The sequence below is a fragment of the Camponotus floridanus genome, unplaced genomic scaffold, assembly GCF_003227725.1.
Source record: "Camponotus floridanus strain SB8 unplaced genomic scaffold, Cflo_v7.5 scaffold9, whole genome shotgun sequence".
Taxonomy (NCBI): Eukaryota; Metazoa; Arthropoda; class Insecta; order Hymenoptera; family Formicidae; genus Camponotus; species Camponotus floridanus.
Window position 1 is genome coordinate 596602 of NW_020229860.1, and position 24496 is coordinate 621097.

At 29.0% G+C, this 24496-nt stretch overlaps 4 protein-coding genes and 1 long non-coding RNA gene across 7 annotated transcripts; 2 read left to right on the forward strand and 3 right to left on the reverse strand.

The window, feature by feature from the left end:
• Window positions 1-428: 428 nt before the first annotated feature.
• Window positions 429-1914, forward strand: LOC112639775. Its single transcript, XM_025414826.1, has 4 exons — window positions 429-732; window positions 826-1019; window positions 1085-1337; window positions 1413-1914. Exons 1-4 carry the CDS (start codon window positions 526-528, stop codon window positions 1539-1541), a joined length of 783 nt encoding a protein of 260 aa, XP_025270611.1. The 5' UTR covers window positions 429-525; the 3' UTR covers window positions 1542-1914.
• A 1404-nt stretch (window positions 1915-3318) lies between these two features.
• LOC105259307 (C2 domain-containing protein 3) lies at window positions 3319-10117 on the reverse strand. 2 transcript variants are annotated; one of them, XM_020030001.2, is made up of 12 exons: window positions 9823-10117; window positions 8737-9653; window positions 8533-8634; window positions 8265-8396; window positions 7888-8160; window positions 7532-7713; window positions 7136-7285; window positions 6869-7054; window positions 5779-6789; window positions 5470-5661; window positions 5100-5389; window positions 3319-5013 (listed from the first exon to the last, which is right to left on the reverse strand). In XM_020030001.2, exons 1-12 carry the CDS (start codon window positions 9984-9986, stop codon window positions 3564-3566), a joined length of 5049 nt encoding a protein of 1682 aa, XP_019885560.2. In that variant the 5' UTR covers window positions 9987-10117; the 3' UTR covers window positions 3319-3563. The 2 variants fall into 2 exon arrangements, with proteins under 2 accessions (XP_019885560.2, XP_011269478.2); XM_011271176.3 differs by having other exon boundaries at window positions 7532-7800.
• Window positions 10118-11740: 1623 nt separating this feature from the next.
• Window positions 11741-14291, reverse strand: LOC105259305 (sugar transporter SWEET1). Its single transcript, XM_011271174.3, has 7 exons — window positions 13795-14291; window positions 13508-13665; window positions 13001-13078; window positions 12615-12738; window positions 12366-12521; window positions 12153-12272; window positions 11741-12041 (listed from the first exon to the last, which is right to left on the reverse strand). The coding sequence occupies exons 2-7, from the start codon at window positions 13582-13584 to the stop codon at window positions 11928-11930; spliced, it is 669 nt and encodes a 222-aa protein (XP_011269476.1). The 5' UTR covers window positions 13585-13665; window positions 13795-14291; the 3' UTR covers window positions 11741-11927.
• A 265-nt stretch (window positions 14292-14556) lies between these two features.
• LOC105259304 lies at window positions 14557-22917 on the reverse strand. The gene is made up of 14 exons (XM_025414825.1): window positions 22860-22917; window positions 19011-19225; window positions 18648-18927; window positions 18329-18564; window positions 18132-18259; window positions 17932-18023; window positions 17712-17852; window positions 17469-17614; window positions 16942-17349; window positions 16747-16835; window positions 16541-16680; window positions 16414-16461; window positions 15679-16245; window positions 14557-14977 (listed from the first exon to the last, which is right to left on the reverse strand). The coding sequence occupies exons 2-14, from the start codon at window positions 19212-19214 to the stop codon at window positions 14748-14750; spliced, it is 2709 nt and encodes a 902-aa protein (XP_025270610.1). The 5' UTR covers window positions 19215-19225; window positions 22860-22917; the 3' UTR covers window positions 14557-14747.
• Window positions 20122-21770, forward strand: LOC112639774. Of its 2 annotated transcripts, none has more exons than XR_003123673.1 (3): window positions 20122-20349; window positions 20425-20608; window positions 21711-21770. It is a non-coding gene; the product is annotated as an uncharacterized LOC112639774 (long non-coding RNA). The 2 variants fall into 2 exon arrangements; XR_003123674.1 differs by lacking the exon at window positions 21711-21770 and adding an exon at window positions 21306-21317 and having other exon boundaries at window positions 20123-20349.
• Window positions 22918-24496: the final 1579 nt, after the last annotated feature.

A 24496-nucleotide genomic window follows, 5' to 3' on the forward strand; every position in this document is an offset into this window, starting at 1 on the left:
AGCGGAACGCGCCGCGCGCGGGATCCGATCTGCGCACGCGCGTCCGACTCGGGGCGCCAAATTACGATTCGGTTCCCGGATGAAGAGAGAAATGTCTATGAATATATATATTTTGTGCAATTTTGGAAATTTCGTCGGTCAAATATATAATTGAAAATTCTCAATGATCGTCCGTCTTGTATATATTAAGGTCTACAAATAAACAGCCTTCGAAATAAACCGATCTATGGAAGGTATGGCGATAAATTTGTTATGTCATTAAAAAATATATATCTTTCGACATTTTGCATATACACTCTTTATAAATATACAAAAAAATTCTTATTTTAATAATTCATGTAAACATATCTATGAGATGTGATAATTTTGATCACGTAATCGTTAAATCAATATTAAGGTTACCATAGAGAGTAATATGTTGTGCAAGTACAGAAAAAAAATCTACAGGATTTAGAGTAAAGGAATCTGGTATTTTTGCTTATCGTGAAGTTATATCGAGATATTGTCTTCAAGAATTAAGATCGGATGCAATTATTTTCCATTGATACAGATTTTGAGTACGTAATAAAGAAACCGGAGCAGCAAAGAATATGTTTCGGTTCCGGACAATCACGCGATACCTCCAAGAAGGGAGCGAGCCCCTTTATGAGATATTACATTTTCGAGGATAATCCCGATATTGGACCTGGCTCCTACAATGTCTTGAAATCATTTAATGCCATTAAAACTAAGGTACAAACTTTTCCATATCAAAAAAAATATATTACAAAAAAAGTTACTATTTTAGTTAATATTAAATTATATTTATTTAATTTGTTTCTCTAGCCATGTTCTCATAGCATCAGCAAGAAGGGCTACAATGGTCTTGCTCGATTCGGCAAATCTATTACTCATGTGGAAGATTATCCAGCACCATCTGATTACAATGTTCGTTCCTTTCCTAAACATGTCAAATCACAGAGACATCCATTCGGATCCACCAGTGAAAGAAAACTCTTCCATGTCAATAAAAATCCAGGGTAAACAACTCGCACTCATTATTTTTATAAAAGTTCTCTGCAAAATAATGATAGTTTTGCTTTAGGCCTGGAATGTACATTAGCAAGGAGATAAAAGGCATTACATTTCAACATAGTTTTGGTGGTAGAGTTAAAATGCAACTTGGTGTAGATCTCAAATGTTGCAGTCGCAACACGGATACTTGCAAGATATGTGGTAAAAAGCCAATAGGAGATTATTGGCACTTGAATAACAAGATCTTTTTGTGCAGAATGTGTATGGCACAAGAATATCAAAAACAAATAAAATTTAAGAAGAGGGAACTTGAATTATTTCATGTAAGATTTCAATATTATTAATATAAATTCTATAATTATATTCTTATATATATATACATGATTATGTAATCATAGAAAATAAGAGACTGCTCGGGTATTCACATTCATGAGGGCACTGATGCAAAGATATGGTTGATGCATCCTACTGTAATGAAACAATGGACAAGAAGAGAAACATATCTCTCAGCTTATTTAAAAGATTAAAAAAATGTGGAATTATAATAGATATTTAATTTCGAATACAATTCTTTGTCCTATATCATATGATTGTACCATTATTATTATGTACTTCAAATATAAAGAAAGTTTCTTATATAGATTGAATTTATTTCATTAATCAATATACAATATATTTTCGCATGTCTAATTTTAGGCGCTATATACACACAAAGATTATATAAAAATATGCGCATATATATATGGTAAATATTTCAGATAATAGTTTAAATATTCTGAATAGGATAATATGATGTCAATATTTACTTGATATAATTTATCATTACGTATACACAGTCATCAGTCAATAGGACAAGTTCTAAGTTAGTTTATATGATACCTTCTTTGAAAAAAAAAAAAATATATATATATATAATAATTATATTAATTCAAGCACCAGTACCAATTAATTACCAGCTAATTTAAAGCTCCTGTTTCCTCATTGCATTTTCGCATATAATAAATCTGTCGTAAGTGAAAAATATAAAATTTCTCGAGGAAAATATGATTTTCATATGTCACCACTCGCGTTTGACGATTAGTAAAATACAATAAAAACTCCCTTTTTTTATTAAATGCACATATTATCCATATATATTTTAAATCACATATTATCCATATATATTTTAAATATATATTTTAAAAATAGAATTTATAATCAATAATCAAAATTTAGAATAACTTATTAATTTAAAGATTTAAAAAAAGGGAAAATTTTTAATATCTTTTTACAAATCTATATTACTGAATACACAAGTGGTAGACAAAAAAAATTTATTTTACAAAATTTCATACCTTTTTCAACATCATAATTTAATTTAATGTTGATGAAGGATTAGTAATCATAAGCATACTTTAATTAGCACACACATCCACAGATTTTTAAGAAGAAAAATATTGCCTAGCATAGATGGACTTCAGTAGAAAATCGATGTAAGTACTCTATATTACCACTAATGTTAATACTCATTCATCTCAGAATTTACATGGCATAACTATGTATTATGAATAATATACGAAATTATATGTTATATGATAAAATATACACCATAAATAAATAAATAAATATATATATATATATATATATATATATAATATATTGATTGATAACCTTATTTTTTTATAAACATTGCAACATATAATTGCTTTTTTTAAATGTTATGTTTTTTACTTATGCACTTTTTATAAAATGGGCTTTTTTATAGAAAGATTTAGCTTTTTTATAAAATGTCGAATTTTTATAAGTTGTTTTATAAAAAAAAAAACCTGTGAAAAAAATTAGCTTTATAATGAGTTTGCAATATATGTAGTAAAAAAATATATCTATAAATATATTTATAAATATATATATATATATCTATAGAAAAATATATTTATAAATAAATATATATATATATATATAATTAAAATATAAATTTATAGAGATATATTTTATTTTATAGATATATTTCCTTTACTCTCACACACACATAAAGCTAATTTTATAACAAATTCCTTTTTTTTATAAAAAAAATGCATAAGTAAAAAAAATATAACATTTAAACAAAGTAATATGTTGCAATGTTATATTTGTAAGAAAATATTATCAATCTATTATTTTATGAAAAATTTAGGTAATATTTTTAATTGAAGAATATGAGTATTATATTTCATATTTCATTAAAATAAATTATGAAATAAACTATGATTTTCTAATAATTCCTTAATACTTTTATACAAAATAGTTGAAAAAATTGGATATATTTCTGAAAAAAATCATGTGATTCTATATTTAAAAAAAAATAGAAGACTCAAATCTCTTCTAAGTAATTTCATCCGTAACATTTATCATCACCATACGATAGCTTTTCCTGTACAATGCAACTTGTATTTGATAAATTTTTCTTCTTTACTGGCACATATAATTTTGAAGATATTGTTGATTGTTATTGGTTCATTCTGTACACACATACAAAGATTGTTTTTTTTTCTATATTCTAGTTTAGTTACAAAAGTATCTTACACAAGTATTTAATCATCTGCTGACACATCCTGGATATCGTCTTGTCGATTCGTCATTACCGAAACTATCTTAGCTTCTTCCACGGGATTGCCACCTTCGGGCGCTTGTCTCGATACTCCGGGAACAGATAGTTCGGTGGAGCAGTAATTCCTTGTTTTAGTGGTTTGCTGTGCCGATGATTTGTCGAATGACGTAATATCAACTATCGACTCCGTACTATTATTCGACATTAGATCATTGTTGCTGGATTTATAAATGACGGTTACATCGATACTATTGTCGATATTTCCCGATACATCCGAATCTGTCAAAGCGGAAAACTCTTCCGTGTTCTCTTCAGAATCTAAAACGCTTGTTCGACTTTTTATTGGCATGTCGTTTTTTCGAGATGGAGTCATTTTGTTTTCTATCGAACGATCGATTCTACTATCGCGCATCATTGCCATACCGAAACTTCTCGCGTACTGATTGTCCAGTTGTTCCGCTTCTCCTTCCGGTGATACAGCAGCCGTAGTTTGTAGATCTGGCAACATATGTTGATAGAGCAATGGATTGAATATATTATCCAAGTCCATATGACGTACATTGGAAGTGATTAGATATGTCGTTAGTTCATCACAATTGGAGTTTTCGTTATTTTCTTCCGCAACTAATTCTTCACGTATTACTGTCGATATTCTATTACGAGGTTGCGATTCCAATATTTGAGACGGTTTGGAAAAGCTTTCGCCATCGATTGTGACTAAATTCGTCGCGTGAATGTAAGCGTGCGATTCGCCCAAGTCATCCGTCTGAGTGGGCACTGAACAAGTATCTATACCACGATTGTTCTTGTTCTTGTCTTGTGAATTATTTCTGTGTTCTCGTAAACTCGCAAACAGTTCGAGAATATCTCTCCTCATAGGTACGGCCGCTGCCGAAGGCGGCCTGGGTGGCAAATCCAAGGAAAGCTTATCGAGTAGATGATTTATATGCGTTTTGGTACCTCGTGCCGGATACTCTGTGCCGCTTGATAAATAATTACGAGTCGACGATCCGCATCGATTTTGATACTGATTGTGATAATAACCGAGATGTGCGAAGCGTGCATTGGAATCGGTGCAATACCCGGTATCAGTTGCATCCGAATTTATAGCTCGAACTTGATCGGAACTTGACTCGAAATGTGAATTATGATTACTGCTTATAGCGGATGTCTGTGCCTCGTCATTCACGAAATTTCGATCATTTTGTATATTATTCTGTTTCGGCATTTGTGACGCGCTATTAGCAGAATACTTGAAATCTGTGTTTTGCGGTGTACTCTCGACATTTTTATCATCGGTATTTTCATTGTCACTATTTGGTTCGATCATATCGAAATCATTATCAAAATCATCTTCGAAAGCCGTATTTGTGACATCACTTAAACGTGATTGCAAACGTTTTGTAATCTCGTCTAGTTCAGTCAACTTTTGCCTGTAACATATAGGATCATAATTAAATGTATGAGAAATATTAAAATAGTAACAAAATAAAAAAGATAATCTCAGTATCATACTCACTTCAAAGACGATGAGAGAAAAGACATAGAAACATCTTCCAGACCATGACCAATTTCTACTACAAATTCATTCTTACGATCACTTTGTGTATATCTGCTTTTCCCATTGCTTGTGCACGAGTGGCTTGATAACATTTGATACGTATTATCAGACTCTGCTGTATCATTGCAAGGTGTATTATTATACAGATGCAACCAGTTTGTTTGCGATAAATTACTACATTTTGGCAGATTGGCGTCAATTGGTGCAAATTTTCCTGAAGGTAAACTATCCAGAGGTGTTATAGTTATCTGAAATTAAAGTAATTATATGTACGAGGCTTTTAATTAAATATATGTCTCTTTTGTTCAAAATTATCATGAGACTTTACTTTAATTTGTCCGTTGCATTTTCCGGTAAAATCTATAATGTGAAACCATCCGGATACCGTGGGAAATCCAGCCATCAAAACGGAGAGATCGACAGCGGAAAAACCAATCACAATATCCTTTCTTAAATTTATTTCTGTCGACGTGTTTGGATCGATTAAATACCATATTTTGAAGATCAATCTTTTCTGATTCTAAAAAAGATTACATATGTTATTATTATTATTATTATTATTATAAATATAAAACATACATTAAATATAACATATATAAAATTACATATGATATCAAATATGTAAAATGTTACATACATTTAAAAGTAGGTCCATTGGCAGTTTTGAATCGCATTTCCAATTCCATTTTGGATTGCAGCTGTGTGAAAAAACATTCGTCGCCATATATGAATTCAATTGGCTACTAGAATTAAGTTTATGAGTTAAATCCTGAAAAGTCACGTATGTACTCGGTTCTACAAATTCATTTAGTCCTTTTATCTTCGGCAAATGTAGCGCGCATTCAATTTCCACGACAGATCGGAAGAAAGAGTCATTGCAATCAATATTTACTTCTTCTTTTTCAGGATTTTCTTTCATCACGGATGAATTTGAAAGATTATCATAAGCGTTATTTTGCTGTCGATCTAATTCTTCGTCGTATTCTGCTCCAACGCCAACGCTTCTATACATTTCCGTAGGTAATTGAAAATCATTTCTCGGACTACAACTATTATCACTATTGTCAGTGAGACTATTGCTATTTAACGTATTTAAATGTAACTCTTTATCATTCATTTCTCTATCATCTGCTTGATTCATCTCAGTTTGCGCCGATTGGTCAGTGCTGATTTTATTAATGTGTAACGCATTCGTTAAACGGTCGACTAAAGTATGTAAAGCCAAGTGTTCTGAAAGTTCAACTTCTTCCACTGATTTCTCCGGTTTTGCATCTTGAAAGCTCGAGATATCTGTTTGACTTTCTTGACTCTTATAATCGGCGGATGCTGAATCTCGATCAGTCGTACTATGAACGTGATAAGCGAAATGATTATCGCATGTAACTTTCCGTGAATTGAGATTTAACATCTCAGGAACATTACATGGTAAATTATCTTGATAAATATTTGTTGCATTGCTTATATTATCAAGAACATGACAGTGATAAACTGTTCGTGGTATACTAGTACTTCTTAAACCTCTTGACACTTCTAGTAATGCAATTTGCTCTGCAGTGCCAAGCGCAACCAGTGCAAGTAATTCTCCGCAAGATTCTCCGCTTACTGGATTGTTAATATTGACCCAACCATCTACACTTATTACAGGATACTGTATGAAAATGCATAGATTTTATATAATTAATTTCAAAAATATTAAACCTGATGAAAATAAGATTAATTATAATTACCTTTGACAATAGCAAGTGAGGTAAAACAAGTGGATCTCTATATGCAATATACAGTTGATGTACAGGTAGTTTTGCTATTCCTAATAGATTATCTGCCTCACTGTTTTGTCGACTGTACACTTCTATGATTATATAATTATCTCTGATTCTCTCCAATAATTCTATACTATGAATTAATGGTACCAGCTGAAACAAATTTTTAATGTAAAACTCATTTTTGTGCTTATAATTGAAATCATTTCATTAAATATAAGAGAAAAAATATACTTGAAAGAAATGATAGAATGGATTTTTCGTATTACTACAGATTTGACTTGTTGCTTTGTCCTCTCGCCAAAATGCTCTACATATCAAATAAGTATTAGGTTCTGATAAATTTTTACCCTCGGCTATATATATCAAGCCGTGAAGTAAAACCTAAAATCAAATGCAAGTAATAAGAGATCTGTGGTAAATATTTCAAACAATTAAGTCTGAATGAGTGCCATAATGCATATTGTTTAGCCATAACTACACTATATATATATATCTATCAATGTTGAGTGAGAATTATCTTATTGTCTATATTATTATTTCTTGCTCAATAATATTTTAGTTTTTTAGTGTAAACAGCCAAGCAGCATTGAAGCATTTATTCACTTTAATTATGTCCCTTAAAGTTACCTTATCTTTAGCACCACTTTCTGGATTATTTGTATCAATTTTTTTATTATCCGAGCTTCGTTCTCGGTGCTCTGCTATACCTCTTGTAGCAATCAAGTCCTTATTATTATTACTAGTTAAACATTCAATTCGTTTGGCAGAGACGGACGAGACTTTGCTACTAGATTTGGAAGAGTGAGTTCCTGTTGCATTTTTGTATTTATTACCATTCGAACTTAAAGATTGTATTTCCAAAACAGGGATATTTTCTTTTGCAGACATTATAGTATCTAATAAAATTAATCCAATGTTCCATAAACTCAAAGAGCCTGCTTAATTATATTAATTATATATTTAAAAAAATATATTATACTCACCAACAAATTCTTTCCCAAAGAAAAAATCACAGCCTAATTCTGCTGTGACCTTTAAATCACCTATTTTGATACCTTTATTAATAATACCAATACGCTGAGTACTGCTTAAATTTACAGTATTTGCAATGTCATTGATATTCATGGAACCAAATCCTAACTCAATTGGGAATTTTTGATTAAGATGTCGAACAAAAACTTTGAATTTCAAAGGAAAATTTTTCCTTATGATGTGTCTCTGTATACTATGTATATTTTCAGAGTTGAAGTCAATAACTGTGAAAGTTATATATTATTCTATTACATATTTTTGTAAAAAGTTATTATTTTAATTATATCGTTTAAATAGATTTGCCAAAACAATGTAAATCTTTACCAACCTTGACCGACTTGTTTTTTAGCACATGTTCTTACAAATTTAATTTCTTTATTAGATTTTATATTTGTTTGTTTTGTACATCCAAATGTTGTATCATATTGAATAAAATATGTCAGTGACAATGGTACACCATCTATACTCAATAAAAGAACATATGAATTATCCGTATCAAATGTTTTTATAAAATACGAAAACCTCAAATATATTGATATAAAAATATATTAATGTCTTTTTTTATGGAATATAACATGACAAAAAAATTTACATACGTTGCAAGCATGTAGATTTTGCACGTCTGTATCCTGCAGGACTCAGTGTAAAGGATTCAATAAAAATTCTTATACTATTGACATGATCCAGAGGAGGTGTTCCTAATATAATAAAAAGAATATTAATGTATTGTTAAGCTATTCAAATATATAACATTATATTATAATTTACTCCGTTTATAAATCTTTATCAACATTACCAACCTTTCATCTCACTTTCATCAGTTATCTCTTCATGTAATACATCTTCTACAAGACTGTTTGATTTTACAAGGGAATTTTCATTCTGTCTAATGCTTATATTATCTTTTTTACTTGCTGTAATTGTTTCAGAAGCTAAATCTATCAAACTTGGAGTTGGAGATATTGATCTCAATGTGTTCAAAGCTTTCTTCTCTTCTGAAGAAGTCATTTCAGTCCCCAAAATATATTCATAAAGTTTTGCTTCATTTTCTGCTGAAGCATATAAACCATTGCTCATTGAATTATCGCTAAGAGCTAAAGAATCATCATTGTACGTCTCTTTTAATATTGCTCCTCTAAGTCTTTGTGCTCTAGCAACAATTTGAGCAACTAATTTATCTGTTATCATTTCATTAAATTTCTTTTTTGATTCTTGAAAATCTTGTCGTTTAGTCTTCAGGACAGATCTATACACATCATATGTATCATTGTTTGTAGAGTTTGTAAAATGTTTTTTTTTTATATCAGCATCCTTATAGGATGTCACTGGTATTTCTTCGTTATATTGTAAATTATCAACAACTGATGCTAAAACATCATTTCTCTCTTGTTTATTGTATTTGCATGTTTTCAATTGCATATTTGGAAGCTTTGTTAAATATGTTAATTGCAAAGAAACACGTATTTTCCCTATTCTATCGCCATTATTACTTAATATTGGAACAAACTGAGTATAATATTTACATGTAAATATCTTAGACAAGTCTCCTACACGCGCCGTTCCAATAATCTCGCGAGTCTTTTCCGCGATAATTACTAATTCTATTGTTCCACAGTTTTTAAGATAATCTTCAAAAAGCGTTGTGTTAGTTTTTATAGCATATATTTTAGTTGTATCCTCATCTGTTCTCACTGTATCTGTAATGTTATCTATTGGCCTGAAAAAAATATGAAAAAATTAACAAGTGCGTTATATACTTCTCACAAAAGCAATAAAGTATTTTTAAACATATAATCAATACAGAGAAATATTCGTTTAAGCGTCATTCATTTTTGTCATTTAATTCGTCGTAAAAAGAAAGTCGCTCTAAAGCACATTACAATCACCTGAACTGAGCACTGTCGTGTTCGCCCCACCAGGAAGCCACAACCGTGACATCTCCGGGATTTCTGAGCCAAAGAACTTGGTCAATAACGAGCCGCAAATTACCGTGAATTTTACCTTCGACTAGTGGTGGCAGAGACCTGTACGGCTTCGTTTCTGAATCCATTTGTTTTCCGCAAGACAACGCATAACTGACATTTCACACATCTGTCATTGAGCTTAGGTTAAAAGCACGCCGAATAACCACGCGATATGATGTGATGGAACAGTAACAGGAGACGTGACGGATACAGAAGCGGGCTGATAAACGATACAGGCTTGCCAATTTAAAAAAAAACACGATCTTTTGCACACGAGATACGTCAACATTAAGCCGTAATCACAGTTCGAGTTGCGAGTTTGGTTACTGTTGAAATTGACCAATCAGGGACCATCTCGTTTGACCACAGCCAATATTAATTATATCGACTTATATCTAAAGTAACTAGCTATGATTGACCAATCAGAGAGTCCTATTTTAAATTGGCCAATTGGTGACGTGGCCAATTGCGCCACCTGACCAATCAGAGTAGCCGACAAATTGCTTTGTTCTGATTGGTCAATTTCAATCGCAACCCGTGTGATTACAGGTTTGCGCACGACAAGAAGATAGCCAATCAATCTTTCGCTTTTATGAACGCTGCAAATCGATTGGATATCGTTCATTTGCCACGCGTGACATATCTGTCTGCAAGAACTAACAGCACATAGCTTTGTAATGTATATATATAGAGGGAATAAATAATACCTTCACTTCCGGTTTATATTTTCGAATCGATGTTGATTCTGAGATGAATTAGAAATGTTATAATGAATAATTTAATATTTGTCTAATCTGTCTATAAAACATAACTTTATTTTGTCATCTGTTCGATGACAATTGATTACCGAATTCTTTTCAAAATCAATAGGTATAATATGCGTGAATATTTAGAAATATCTAGACATAATACATCTGTTCATTTTTGCCACCTTTTGTATAAGAATAATTTGTCAAAAAATAATTTGTCTTTGTAATTCTTCAGAATTCGTTTACTTACATTTGCAACACATTCGCTAATTATTTTGAGAAAATTTATATATCCTTAAACAAATTTTCAAGTGCGTTTTAGCATGCATTAGTATAATGTAATACATATAACTAAATTTATTAGTTCTACAAAAAGGCAAATATTGTAATGAAATAAATAATTGTATTTTGTTTAAGAACAACAAACATAACAGCATTTTATTTTACAATTTTCATTCATTTATGCACATTTATTATAAGAACCATCATTAGAAAAATATTCATTTGTACGCAATACATATAAAATGCATCATTCTTTTTTATATCTTTCCTTCTTTTGTATGAGCAATGCATGACTTATCTTTGATATATATGTAATGTACTTGATAATAAATATTTTGTATATAAATTTATGTATTTTTTTAATACATGTACATTAGTAAAGATTAATTGTGGAATGCTTGATCTGACAAATACCGGATCTATTCAGGCTCAGAAATTTTCTAATAACAACAAATACAAAGATGCAAATAAATATCTAAAATGCTTTTATATTTATGCTGAAAAGAAAAAAAAATACTAAAAATATATTTAAAATATTAGAATAGAAATACTATTTATTAAAAATATGCTATTTAAAAATAAAATTAAATTAAAATCTAACAATCTTAAATAAAATTAAAATCTAACAATTTTACTACATATATAAAATATTATTCTAAAATACATAAAAGTAAAATTCTATGAGCCAAAATGAATCAGATATCTACCACATAGTTAAAAGTGAAGCTATACTAGTTAGATGTATGAAATATAATTTTATATATATATATATATATATATATATATATATATATATATATAGCAAAGTATATAAAATTCTTAAAATTTGTTATTACGCTATTGAATTATCTTCCAATTTTGCCTTGATTTATGAAAAAATCAACAATTGTAGATATCTATAATAAAATACTGCTATTTTATGAATGTGTATACTATAGAAAATATAATTTTGAATACAGCAAATATTTCTTTCTGTCAGAATTCTGGAAGACTGTTTTAATCTTCTTTCCTTTCCTTGCTCAATAATGCAGCTCGTGAATTTTTGGATGGGAATATCACAAAAAGAGATAATTGAGCTATGCTAAGAATAAAACCAACTGCATTCTGAAACTATTTGAAAATGTATAGAATACGATAGATATCGACAATTATTTACAATGTATATTAGAAGGTTATCTTACTTTTTGTAAGTTTTTGAATTACATTGTAGAGAATACTTACAATAATAAAAACATTATTGATGATAAGGCCGTACAGTAACCACTGAAAAGAAACTAAGGTACCCATAAAGATAAGTGGAAATGGGAGAATTTCGGTGTTTTTTGTTTTTATAATCTGTTTCTGAAAAAAGCAAGAAATATTTCTATATCAATACAAATTTTTTTTAAATATAGTAAAAATATTTAATATAGAAAAATTGTAAATACAACTTACAAGATGCATTAGAGGAGATGCAATTAAAAGAAGTAAGAGTATTGTAACCACCAAACCAAATCTAAATTCGACATTTTCTGGATGTTCTATTTGTGCGTACACAAGGAAAATTAACACAAAGATTGTTGTCTTGAATATAAGTGTAAGCACTTCTCCCTAAAAAAAAGAAAAAACACTAATTAATAATTAAAAAATCCAAATTTAATTTGGAGACAAATTAAGCATTTTAATAAAGTCTTCATCAGATACCGTATTTGGAGCATAATAGTAGTACACTATCATATAGATAATGTTTGTCGATAAACCAAATATGTTAACATTTATCATAGTAGAATCATTTAACATTAATGCGTATCGAAGCATCAGTATGCACCTAAAAACATTAATTTAACCACATAATATAATTTACTTATTCATAATTTTAATATTATTTTATTATTAACATTATTTAATATAAGCATATGTGCAATTAGCTTTCAATAATTAATTCAATAAATTAATCAACAATATGAAAGAGAATATATTATTATTTATAAATGCATAGATTTTTATTAAACAATTTTTGTTATAATACTTTTAATTATATTTAAAAAGAATATTTATATACATATATATATATATATATATACACTTACAGTCCTATGCCACCAAGAAAAGGCATTGGATCAACTCCTTTGGTTGTACCTTTCTTGTATATGTCTTTGCATATTACCCTATAAATTATAAAAACGTAACTATATTAAAAACTGAGCAACATATTTTTTTAAATTAATGCAAATTTTATAATTTTGAATGTATTGTATTACACATTTAATGAGTCTTAAGAAACTGTTCATATTATATTTCAATAGTAAGCACATATGAAAAATGATGAATTGTGAAATATGAACAAGCTATTGCATAATACTGATAATAACACTGATAATATCAACTGCTGCAGCAAATATTTTAAATTTAATTTTTTAATATTTTTTCAACATTTCTCTCTATTTCATATATGTATAATATTAAAATAAATATGAAAACATGATTAATGAAAGACTTTCACTATATGGATTGCTCTCTATCTTTCTCACTCAGGACATTAAATTATAATTATTAAAAAGATAAGATATATTTATTATACATCATAATATACTCACGTTCCAGCTAACATTTGTGCCATTGTAGTGTACATAGCACAAGATCCAACAATTTCTTTATATTGTTCCAGAACCATTTTGCTTAATATATTGTTTATTGCTTGTTAAAATTATACACAACTCTCATCAATTATTGTTATCAAGTGAAGAGCTACAAGCTAACAATATTAATCTGCCTTAAACGATGGTCATATATGTAGAAAACTGATTCGCGGCAATAGATTAAATTGGACGGAATGACATCAAAGTGCACTCGAATATATTACCGAATTGCACTAAATTCTTACCTCCTTGATTCTAATCTTTAATAAAATTCTTGTCCTATATGGAACGTAGCAATATTTTCTCTTAATTCTCTTTCTATCTCCTTTATTTTCTCATTTTTTTCCTTAATTCGCTTGTAAATGCAATTCTTTTTCTTGCTTGTAATCTTATTTCTTGAACTTTTCTCGAGGTTTTCTTAACTTGCAGGTACTAAATTCTTTAAATCCATCGTCCTTTATATATCTCTCAAAAAACACGTGTAGAGTGATAACAAAACGGACTTAAACTCAAGATTTACCGACTATCAGTTTGCATCAGTCGACCACTTCTACACTTCTGCACTCGAAACACTATCTATAGACTGCGCCGGTGACTGCGCACAAAATTGAAGGGCAGAGATATGCCTTCTCTGTCACGTAATGTTGGGGGACACGACAAGGACGTGTTACATTATACATGATTATACTGTTATATAATTGAAAGAATGTACTCTAGATAACAATACTTTTTATTGAATATAAAAAAATGGTCAAATTTCTATCTTTTGAGTAATAAATAAATAAATCCAAAAATAAAGAATAGAATATGATACAGCATACTATTATTGTAAAATAAAAAAAATATTGCCAGTAATTTTTTATAAACTAAATCTAACATTTAATAAAAGTATTTTCATTTTAATTTTGTTTTCTGCTTTTTTCTGAGAATCACAGATGATAAAATCTAATATTATATTTTGTTTTTTTCTTTTAAGTTTTTTGAAATGTTATAGAATTAATAAATGAGATAGTTTATATACTTGTATAATGCTTGAACACATGACATTATGTCACAGTTATATCGGACATAGTATTGATAATGTCATTTTGCTTGCAGAAAAACACACTAACAACACATATACATATGTGTATATATGTGTGTGTATATAAATATATACAAACATGAGGATACAATCTCTCTTGAGAATTTTATAAATTTAATTCTCTTTATATTTTGATTTAGAATTGTACAGTGCTTTAATAGTCATATATATTCTATTATAATCTTTAATTGTTTCAACATGATCTCTCTTGGTTCCAGGAACAATCTTCTTTTTAAAATTTCTAATGTTCAATTGATAAACATGTATATCTTCATGGGGTATTTCAGCTTCACTTTGTATACTTTTATTAAACAGTGTAATTTTTATAATATCTAATGCTTCTCCTAAGCAGTAAGAAAATATATATACATATACATATATACAGGTTGTCTGGAAAATTGCCCGCAGTACTTTGGGAAGTAATTCATTCGGGATTCAAAAAGAAAGAAAAAAAGCTATATAAACATAGGTCCAGAAATAAGTCGTTTCCGAATTATAGCCACTTTTATGTTTAAAAAATCGTAATTTATAGTCCGCTTGTTTAAATTGAAAAATTTTAATTTTAATTTTAAATTGAAATTTAAATTTTGAATTTAAATTTGAAAATTTAATTTCAAATTTTGAATTAAAAAATTTAAAATTTAAAAAAGGATGCCAAGAGGATTATAAATTACGATTTTTAATTATTTTTTTTAACATAAAAGTGGCTATAAATCGGATTTATTTCCGAATCTATGTTTATATAATTTTACTTCTTTTTGGGTCCCAAATCACTTCCCGAAGCACTGCGGGCGATTTTCCGGACACCTTGTATATATCATTTACAATAAAATCTAAAGAATGTTTCAGGTAAACATGAAAACATTTTTTCAAATTAATTGAAATTTTTCTTTAATTAATTATTGTCTGGTTATATAATAAAGTTTTTTATTCTAAAGTGATAATGTTTAAATGCTTATTTCTGAAACATTCTGTTTAAAATGTATTAAAATAGATTCATATTATACAATAACACAATATATATTGTGATTCTTATGATACTTACGTTCATTTTCATGAAGTATCAAGTCATCGAAGAAAGCAATGTTTCGTATAAATAAATTAAACATATCTTCCATGTCGGATGAATAGGTAAGAAATTCTGGATTACAAATTGCGAGATGAGATAGAAATTTGATGCCCTCTTTTAATATTTTGTGTTGAATCTTTTTTATACCAAGCCAAAAATTTTGATCCAATTTTTCAGGGTATGTATCAGACAGATCATTTTCAATACTCTGCCTGCTACATTTTGTCTGACATGTATAATTTTTATAATTAATTTTCTTTAAGATATAACATTTTTTAGTAGCAGAAAATGAATTCTGCCACTCAGTATTATTGATTATATCTAATTTGGTTTCAGAAGATTTTTTCAACATATTAATTGTAATTCGTAATAATTTCATATAACAGTTACACGATTCTGAATTTTCAATCCTTAATGAATTATTATTTGTCTGCAAAATATCCCATACAGACGATATTAATCCATAGGTTATATTTATAATAGTGAGAAAATCTGGATGAAAGTGCTCTAGTTGCATCATAAGAATTTGTAAAACACAAGCATCTGAAATCATAAAATGTGTATTTGTCATTATATCTGTTCTTTTTAAAATAAACTAAATATATCATAATAACGAAAAAAAGATATTCTGAAAATATCAAATTTTATGAACATTATTTCAAAATGGCATAATATATGTGTGTGTATGTGTGTGTGTGTGTGTATAATTACCTGGTGTAAAATGTAAAGCACCTTTCCAACCTTTTACTGCCATTGATTCTGTTCAAATAATGATAATTAATATCATAATGTTAATTAATATAGAAATCTTTTATTAGATATGCGCAATAATATTTACGTGAATTACTGCAGAGTTTTGGTACAAATTCAGTGTAGCATTTACTGAAAATCATTAGAAAATCTACTAATGAAACATAACAGATTGATAGTGGCCTTGAGAATACAAGCTCTTTGAAAATAAGACAAATGTATTCTAATCTGAAAAGATAATCTTATTTAATATAAATTTGCAAACATTTAATCATGAGGATAATATTGCCGTACCCTTTCTTACAGTAACCTATTTTCCGTTGTACATTACACAGTACTTTTATTATTGCATTTATAAGACCAGTAAATTGATGAGATCTTCTCTGCAAGTAATAATATTTAAAAATAAATAATATTAAAATTGTCAAAAATATAAATATTTTGACTAATAAAAAATTACATATCTTAAAAAATACAATATGTACTTACAACACGCCCTATTAAAGTAACGCATTCTAGAATGATCTCAAGAATTTCAAATTCGTGATTTCTTTTCGACCATGCATTATAACGAGCCATTTGTGGTAAATAACGATTATAGCACTCATCATTATGTGTGAGCAGTAACGATTTTCCTGCCAAGTAATTGCTTAAATATGATGATTCCAAACTGATATGTGAAAGTGCACCGAGTAATCTTCTCGCCTCGATACCGCGTTCTCCTTCATGCCATGCGTTTGCTTCGCATTCAGACTTGATACAAATATTATGATTCTCATAGACATTAGAAAAATATAAATCATTCATATCTCGAATATCATCATTTCTCATAGCTTGAAAAATCATTCGTAAAATCTCTACAACATTCAGCATTAACTCCCTTGCGGTCAAAACTAGCTAAAAATATGTAACTTGAATATGCATACAAATATTGTTTTCATTGTAATTTTATATAAACTCATTGTAATGTTACATTTAAGTGAATTGAACTAAGTAAATTCAATTCTTTTATATACCTTATTAATTATTGGTATACATTTTTCTGATTCTATTTCAATATTAGCTTTCCTCTCAATGGCTGCAATTTCAGGTAAAACAAATTCTATTGTCAATTTTTTTTCATCTACTATAGTAATTACCGGTTTTACCAAATCGGGATTTTCTGCAATATATAAAAAAGCAATTGTATTTATATATTTTTTTATAGAACAATAATTATAATAATTATTATATTTTACAATAATTATATCTCTATTTACCAAAAATCCTAAATGTTTCTTCTTCTTGCAAAATAGGTAAATTTCTCCTTCCAGTCTTTTCTATGACCTTGATATTAATAATAGGTTTTTCTGGTAATGATGCTTCAAACATTAATTCTGAAATTCCCGCAAGTGGAAAATCTAAAGAATATTTCAAATACTAAGAAATTATATGAAGTTTAATAACATATAATTTATATATATTTTTTATCATACTCACAAGTACTACATGTCTGAAGTTGATAATTGGTTTTCTTGTAAAGATCAGCTTGTACACATACTTCTTTAATTGAACTTTTCATATTTATCGATCTGTTGAATTAAAATCGATTAAATATGTATTTTAAATATTGCCTTTAATAATAAAACTTAACCTGCATCAATTTATATTTTCCATTTTTTTTCTATGCATCAGCTTACCGATTAATTGAAGTATTGCATTTACTTTTAAAAGAAGTATTCATATACAATGTTTGTGGTTCTTCTAATTTAACATTTCCAAACTCTAATCGTTTACAACGCTCCTGAAGATTTCCTATTTCTAGATTCTGTGAATTAATAATGAATGTTATTTCTACTTTTAATAAAAAAAACAAAAATACAAAATATTTGCTTACTTGTAATTCTAATTGTGTTTTCAACTGCTCTTTTTCTTTATAAATTCTGCTGATTTCTAATCTATGATTATTTGCTTGTTCTTCAATTAAACGCAACTTTTCTAATTTTTCATTTTCAGTTCGTAACTGAATTTGCTGTAATTGCTGTCGTAAGTATACAGTTTCACCATCTTTGGTTATAAAGTCATTCAGTAACTTTTTATTTTCATTTTTTAATTTCTCCAATTCCTTATCATCTATAAATATATATATAAAAAAATTATATAAGTAAAATACTTTTTCACATTTATTTATTTAGTTCTGTATATAACAATATTACCTGACACCTGAATAAAGTTACTTTCTCTCTGGAATGTTGAATTGTGATTTCCTCTATTTATTAATTTATTTTTAAATTGAGAATAATTAACATCCGGAATATCCTGACTCTTGCCTTGTATATTCTTGTTTACTGTATACAAATTAGATTTTTCCATAGGTTGTAATTTTAAACATGATGTTTCACTGCAGGCAATATTGGATGGTCTCTCTGGCAAGTCTGATTTCACTGAGTGCGAGCCACTTTCAAAAGGTTTGAAACTGTCTAATATATTGCTTGTCTTGAAAAAAGAATTTGAATTACATTTTCGAATTTTATTGCATATTCTTAAAATGAATATTTTTTTCAACGTAGAAGCAGTACCTGCGAACATTGAGATGCAATCAGATCCAATTCTTGGATTTCCTCTTCGGCGAAATCATCACCCCAAAGATCGTCATGCTGCGCATTTTTGCTCTCAGGAATTTCTTTTGCGTTGCTATGCTGCGGATTTCTTCCGGGAGCCTCGAATCTCGCCCTTTTCGCAGATACACGACAATCTTCCTTGTCCTCAGGCCGTTTAAACATCGTGAAATATTCTGTCAAATGTCATAATATGAAACTGAGTAGCCTCGACCGTTCTTTACGCGTTTTCTTCATGTATTCACATTTCTTTTCTTAGCGACAGGAATTGTGGGTACGAGGACGTTTCATATTGTTCTGCTGCGATAAGTGAGCAAACAGGCTGCAATTATGGAATTATGCAAACCCAGTCATACTTCGGCAAAATGATCCTGTCACATCGTAAACATAGGATAAAAGAAGAGTAGGAGTTAAGGTGCAATTTCATTGACGCTAAAAAGTAGCGTCAACCATTGGTTGAACAAAGAAGTAAGTAGTTGCTTCTTTGTTCAACCAATGGTTGACGCTACTTTTTAGCGTCAATGAAATTGCACCTTTAGGAGTACAAAATATATAGGGACTGTTCTTTTTAGCTGCACTGCTGCACTAGTGCAATTAATTAGAGTGACAGAAAGTATGTTTGTCTCATTCTAACTTGCACTAGTGCAGCAAAAAAGAACAGACCCATAATAGCGCGTGCGTAATTTTTAACGCATGCGCAGTAGTGTTATATAAAAGGTGTCCGATAATAATTCTCACCCTAAAGTCACTAGATTCACAAAGTACCGCAATTTTGATCTCAATAAGATAAGATGGAGCAAAAATGGCGTCCGATAGTGCAAATAGTGAGACTGTTCTTTTTAGCTGCACTACTGCACTAGTGCAATTAGTTAGAGTGAAAGAAAGTATGTTTATCTCTTTCTAACTTATTGCACTAGTGCAGCAGTGCAGCTAAAAAGAACAGACCCAGTGCACACTTAAATCACATACATACAAAAATCATGTGATACGATGCCTATTTTCAATTTTTTTTTTTTGATGTTTCAGTTCTAAATATTAGAATCTTATATAATTAATATCTTTGTTTTCTGCAGATACATTTGAAAGTTTTGAAACCTGGATTTTGCAAAACAAAATGATAACTTGTATGACCGGTAATTTAGCACGTAAGACTAGAATCAGTTCTTTTATAGTAACTGGAAATGGAAATGGATTAGCTGGATTTACGTTATCAAAAGCCAAAGCATCCCTAAAAACGGTTAAAAATAGGGCTGGTCAAAGACTAATGTATATTCCTTATATACATATAAGGAATACACTGGTAAGAAAATAATTGTCAATACTATATAATATAAAATTTATTTCTTCTCTTTTAATATCACTTTGTATTTTTCAGTGTTATATGATTTCTTTACACAGTTTGAGAATATAAAAATATTTGTAAAGAAAATTCATGAAGGATAATGGCTTGTTTGTCATCATGCGATAAAAGCATGTTGCGAGATAATTGGCATAAAGGATATGTATGCCAAAGTACAAGGAGGAATGTAAAAGCATTCTTTATTGGTTTATTGCAACAGGTATGTATATAAAGTATTTAAAGGCATATTATACTTTTTATTTAATTTATATTAGAAAGAAACATTTTTTATTTATAAAAATATACATATATATATATGTTAGACATAAAGCTAAAAAAAAACGTGGATTGTCGATTAATTAATTAATTGTTTTATTTAATTATCAATTTATATATGTATATTATATATGTATATTATATTATATATGTATATATGTATATTTATATATGTATATTATTAACAATAATTTTTTGTTCACTTAAACTGTATAAGATTGTACATAAGAAACAATCTTTTTTATTTAGTATTTCAAGCATATTTTCATAGAACTTTAATTTAATTATTATATTATTAAAAATATTGAACAAAATAAAGAATTAAAGCTGGCTTTCTCTGCAGTCTCATGACAGATTATATCAGAAATCATACTTTAATTATTGCAATATATCATGAAACAAATCAATCTCAAAATAATGGAAATATTTGCAGAAATATCAAATATGTAATGTAAATATTTTAATTTTTTTGTATGCGATGTATTTTTTATTCTATCGATGTTTTCATAGTGATGCACCTTGAGTACTTTGCTTCATATGTTGCAATAAAAATATATTAAAGCAAATTACTTTGCAAATTTATTATTCTAATTTTTATTTAGAAAGACTAAGATTAAAAAAGACGTATGCATTTTTTTCAGATATTTCTATTGAAAAAAACGCATCAGATAAAACTTTCCTGTACATTTTAAATGTGCCAAAAAATTTGCTCATTATTCCACTTACTGCAATAATGTACACTAAAAATGACAGATGTATATTAAAAATGATAGATCTATATTTAGTAGTTCGAAAGAAAGAGAGGAGAAATGAAAAGTGCATCTAGAGAATTTAAAAGAATAAAAATCTAAAAATAATACATAAAAATTAATATTATGTATTTTTTTCATGAGGCATGTGAGGCGCACATTTATGCATTTATTTATTTAGATGAAATTTACTTTAAAGCACATTCAATATTCAACTTTAATTTTATTTTCTCTTTCTTATGATATATAAGTATAACATAATTACCTGCAAATGCTATCATTTTTGTGTGCTTACAGTGATACAGAAGCAACATTACAAGTACTATATTTACAGATAACATCTGTATAATAAAAAAAGCACCAAAAATCTAATAATGAAAAAAGGATAAATATTGTAGACCAGCATAAGTATAAACCAATTATTCCACCGCTCTGTTTCATTAGAGTTGCAATTTTCTTTTATATCATAAATATTATAAATAAGATAAAGATTTCTGTACGTTTCAAATAAATTTATATATTTTATGTATGTAGTACTGCGCATACATATTAAAAGGTGATAATATCGCAGTTATAATAAGATACAATCCTGGCAATGTAGTGATTTTTGGATCCTACTTAAAATAATTTAATTTGATTTATTTTTGAGAAATGCGCACAATACTTGAGAACAAATTATTTTTGTGCCATGTATTACCTGTGTAAAATTCCACACACAGTATCATATTGTCTGCGATATATGAAAAGCTTCATCGATAAAATATGATTGAGATATAAGAAAAGTAATATAGTACTTGTAATGAATAACGTTAATGTGGAATACATAAATATTTTATATTTTAATTTCATATAATCAAGATGAGATAAGACACTCATGATTACTTTAAAAATGTGTCCACAATCATGTAACTTCAATAGCTGCACATTCGTTAAATTAATCCTATTACGTTAAATTAATCACAGCAGCTTGTTTTAATTTAATCTAACTTAACCAATTATATTATATGCTTCTCATTAAAATGTGTAAAACTGTACGTCGCACATTTAATACGATTAATATACTACGTAATAAAATGTAATACATTAATTAAATAATTAAATATTATTTTTGAAAGCATGATAAAATCCAGGCAGCATACGCTTGTGTTTACATTCGACATCCAAAGCATTGAGAGGTTAGGTTAGGTTAGGTTAGATCGAAAAAATTTATCGTACAGTTGGCAGACCTACGAGATAGGCTGTGCAGCACTGCGCGTATACAAAATAAATTTGAAATCGCTTCTAGCCTAATCATCTTCACGCGATCGACTTTATTTGAATTGCACGGCATCGCATCGAATTATGCGGCGCCGATTTGTTCGAACGTAATTCGAGACATCGCGATGCTGTATAAGCGTCGAATGAGCATGAATTGTCACGCAAATATTATAAATCAAATCTACTCACCGTTTACCGGCTGTTCCACACAGGCCGCTCCACTCGCTCGCCTCGGGACGTCCAATTCCGATCTTGATGCGCACAAACTCACACGATATCATCAACGCGAACGCGCGACACTGTATTCCGCACTCCCGATACTCGCTCGCATCCGATAATCATCATCAAGGGCGCGAATAACGCGACGCAACTTCGCTCCATCTTCGCGATGACGCCATCACTGAATATCGTCAAAAATCGCTATCGCGCGTTTCCATCGACACACTATAAAAGTCGCGCGATCATCCTTGGACACTTTCGACGCTCGTTCACTCGCGATATTCGTTTAAAAACGGTTAAAAGACACGAAAAATGCGGACGTACGACGATCCGTGTAACTGCGTATGACTCCGAGTCACGTATGACGCGTATGACGTAGCAGTGACGTAGCAGTGACGTAGCAGTCACGCGCCAACATGGCGGCCGAACCAGTGCGCATTCGTTTCTGCGCATGGCCATTCCTGCGCGCAACGTTCGCACAACTTTGATTTCTGAATATTGTCTACGGCTTTAATTAATAGCACATAATGATAAATATATAAAGATGGAATCAATTAATCATATTGGTCATATATGTAGGCCTGCCCGAAGAAAGAGAGAAAAAATTGAGAGATATTTTTAATTTTTTTTTTAATAAAAAATGGAAATGTCTATTCATAGGCTTGTTCTTCTTTTCCTCTTTTGTGCAATTTCGATTCAATATATAACATAGAAAATTCATAGTATATTGCATTTATTTTTATATATTCACATCTATAATATTCGCGCGATCATTTTTTGACATTTACAATACTCGTGTACCTTGTTCTCGATGTTCATTTTTAAAAGAATAAAGAGAATTATATATAAATGTAAATAAATTGTCCGAAGAGAGAAAGAATTGAGGGATATTTTTAGTTTTTTTAGTAAAGGTTGGAAATGTCTATTCATGATAGAAATGCAAAGAAAGAAAATTATTATGTTTAAAATAATAATTTCATATGAAATACAAAATTAAAAGTTACATTATAGAACCTGACCTTGTAAAAGCGTAATAAAACAATCAAATAGTAGACAGAGAAAAGACTAATTGAAAAAGAAAAAGTTGTTAACTTAACTAAACCATTTAACTAAATTATTATCTTTTTAACTGGAATATTTAACTATTATAAATCTAACATGACATTTATTTAACTTAAATATTTCAATATTTTAATTTAAAAAATAATAATTTAGTTAAACGGTTTAGTCGAGTTAACAACTTTTTTTTCTTAGTGTACGTGTGAGTGAGTGAGTGTGTGTGTGTGTGTGTGTGTGTGACTTTAAAAATATACTTGTATATAAATACACTTGTATATAACTTTAAAAATATATATTTCCATTATGTTAATTATCCGATTTTTATTCGATCGTTTTATTGCGCGTTCTGAATCAAATTATATTTAGATCAAATGATATCAGAGAGAATATTTATTTATTATATTAGAATTCTAAATGTGTGTGTGTGTGTACACATATATATTAGGATAGAAAAGAAATAGAAGAATAATCATTGCTCGTAAAGATTGCAACAAAGTAATAATTTATGATTTTGATTCCTATCGTATAATCGAGTATCGTATTTCGAG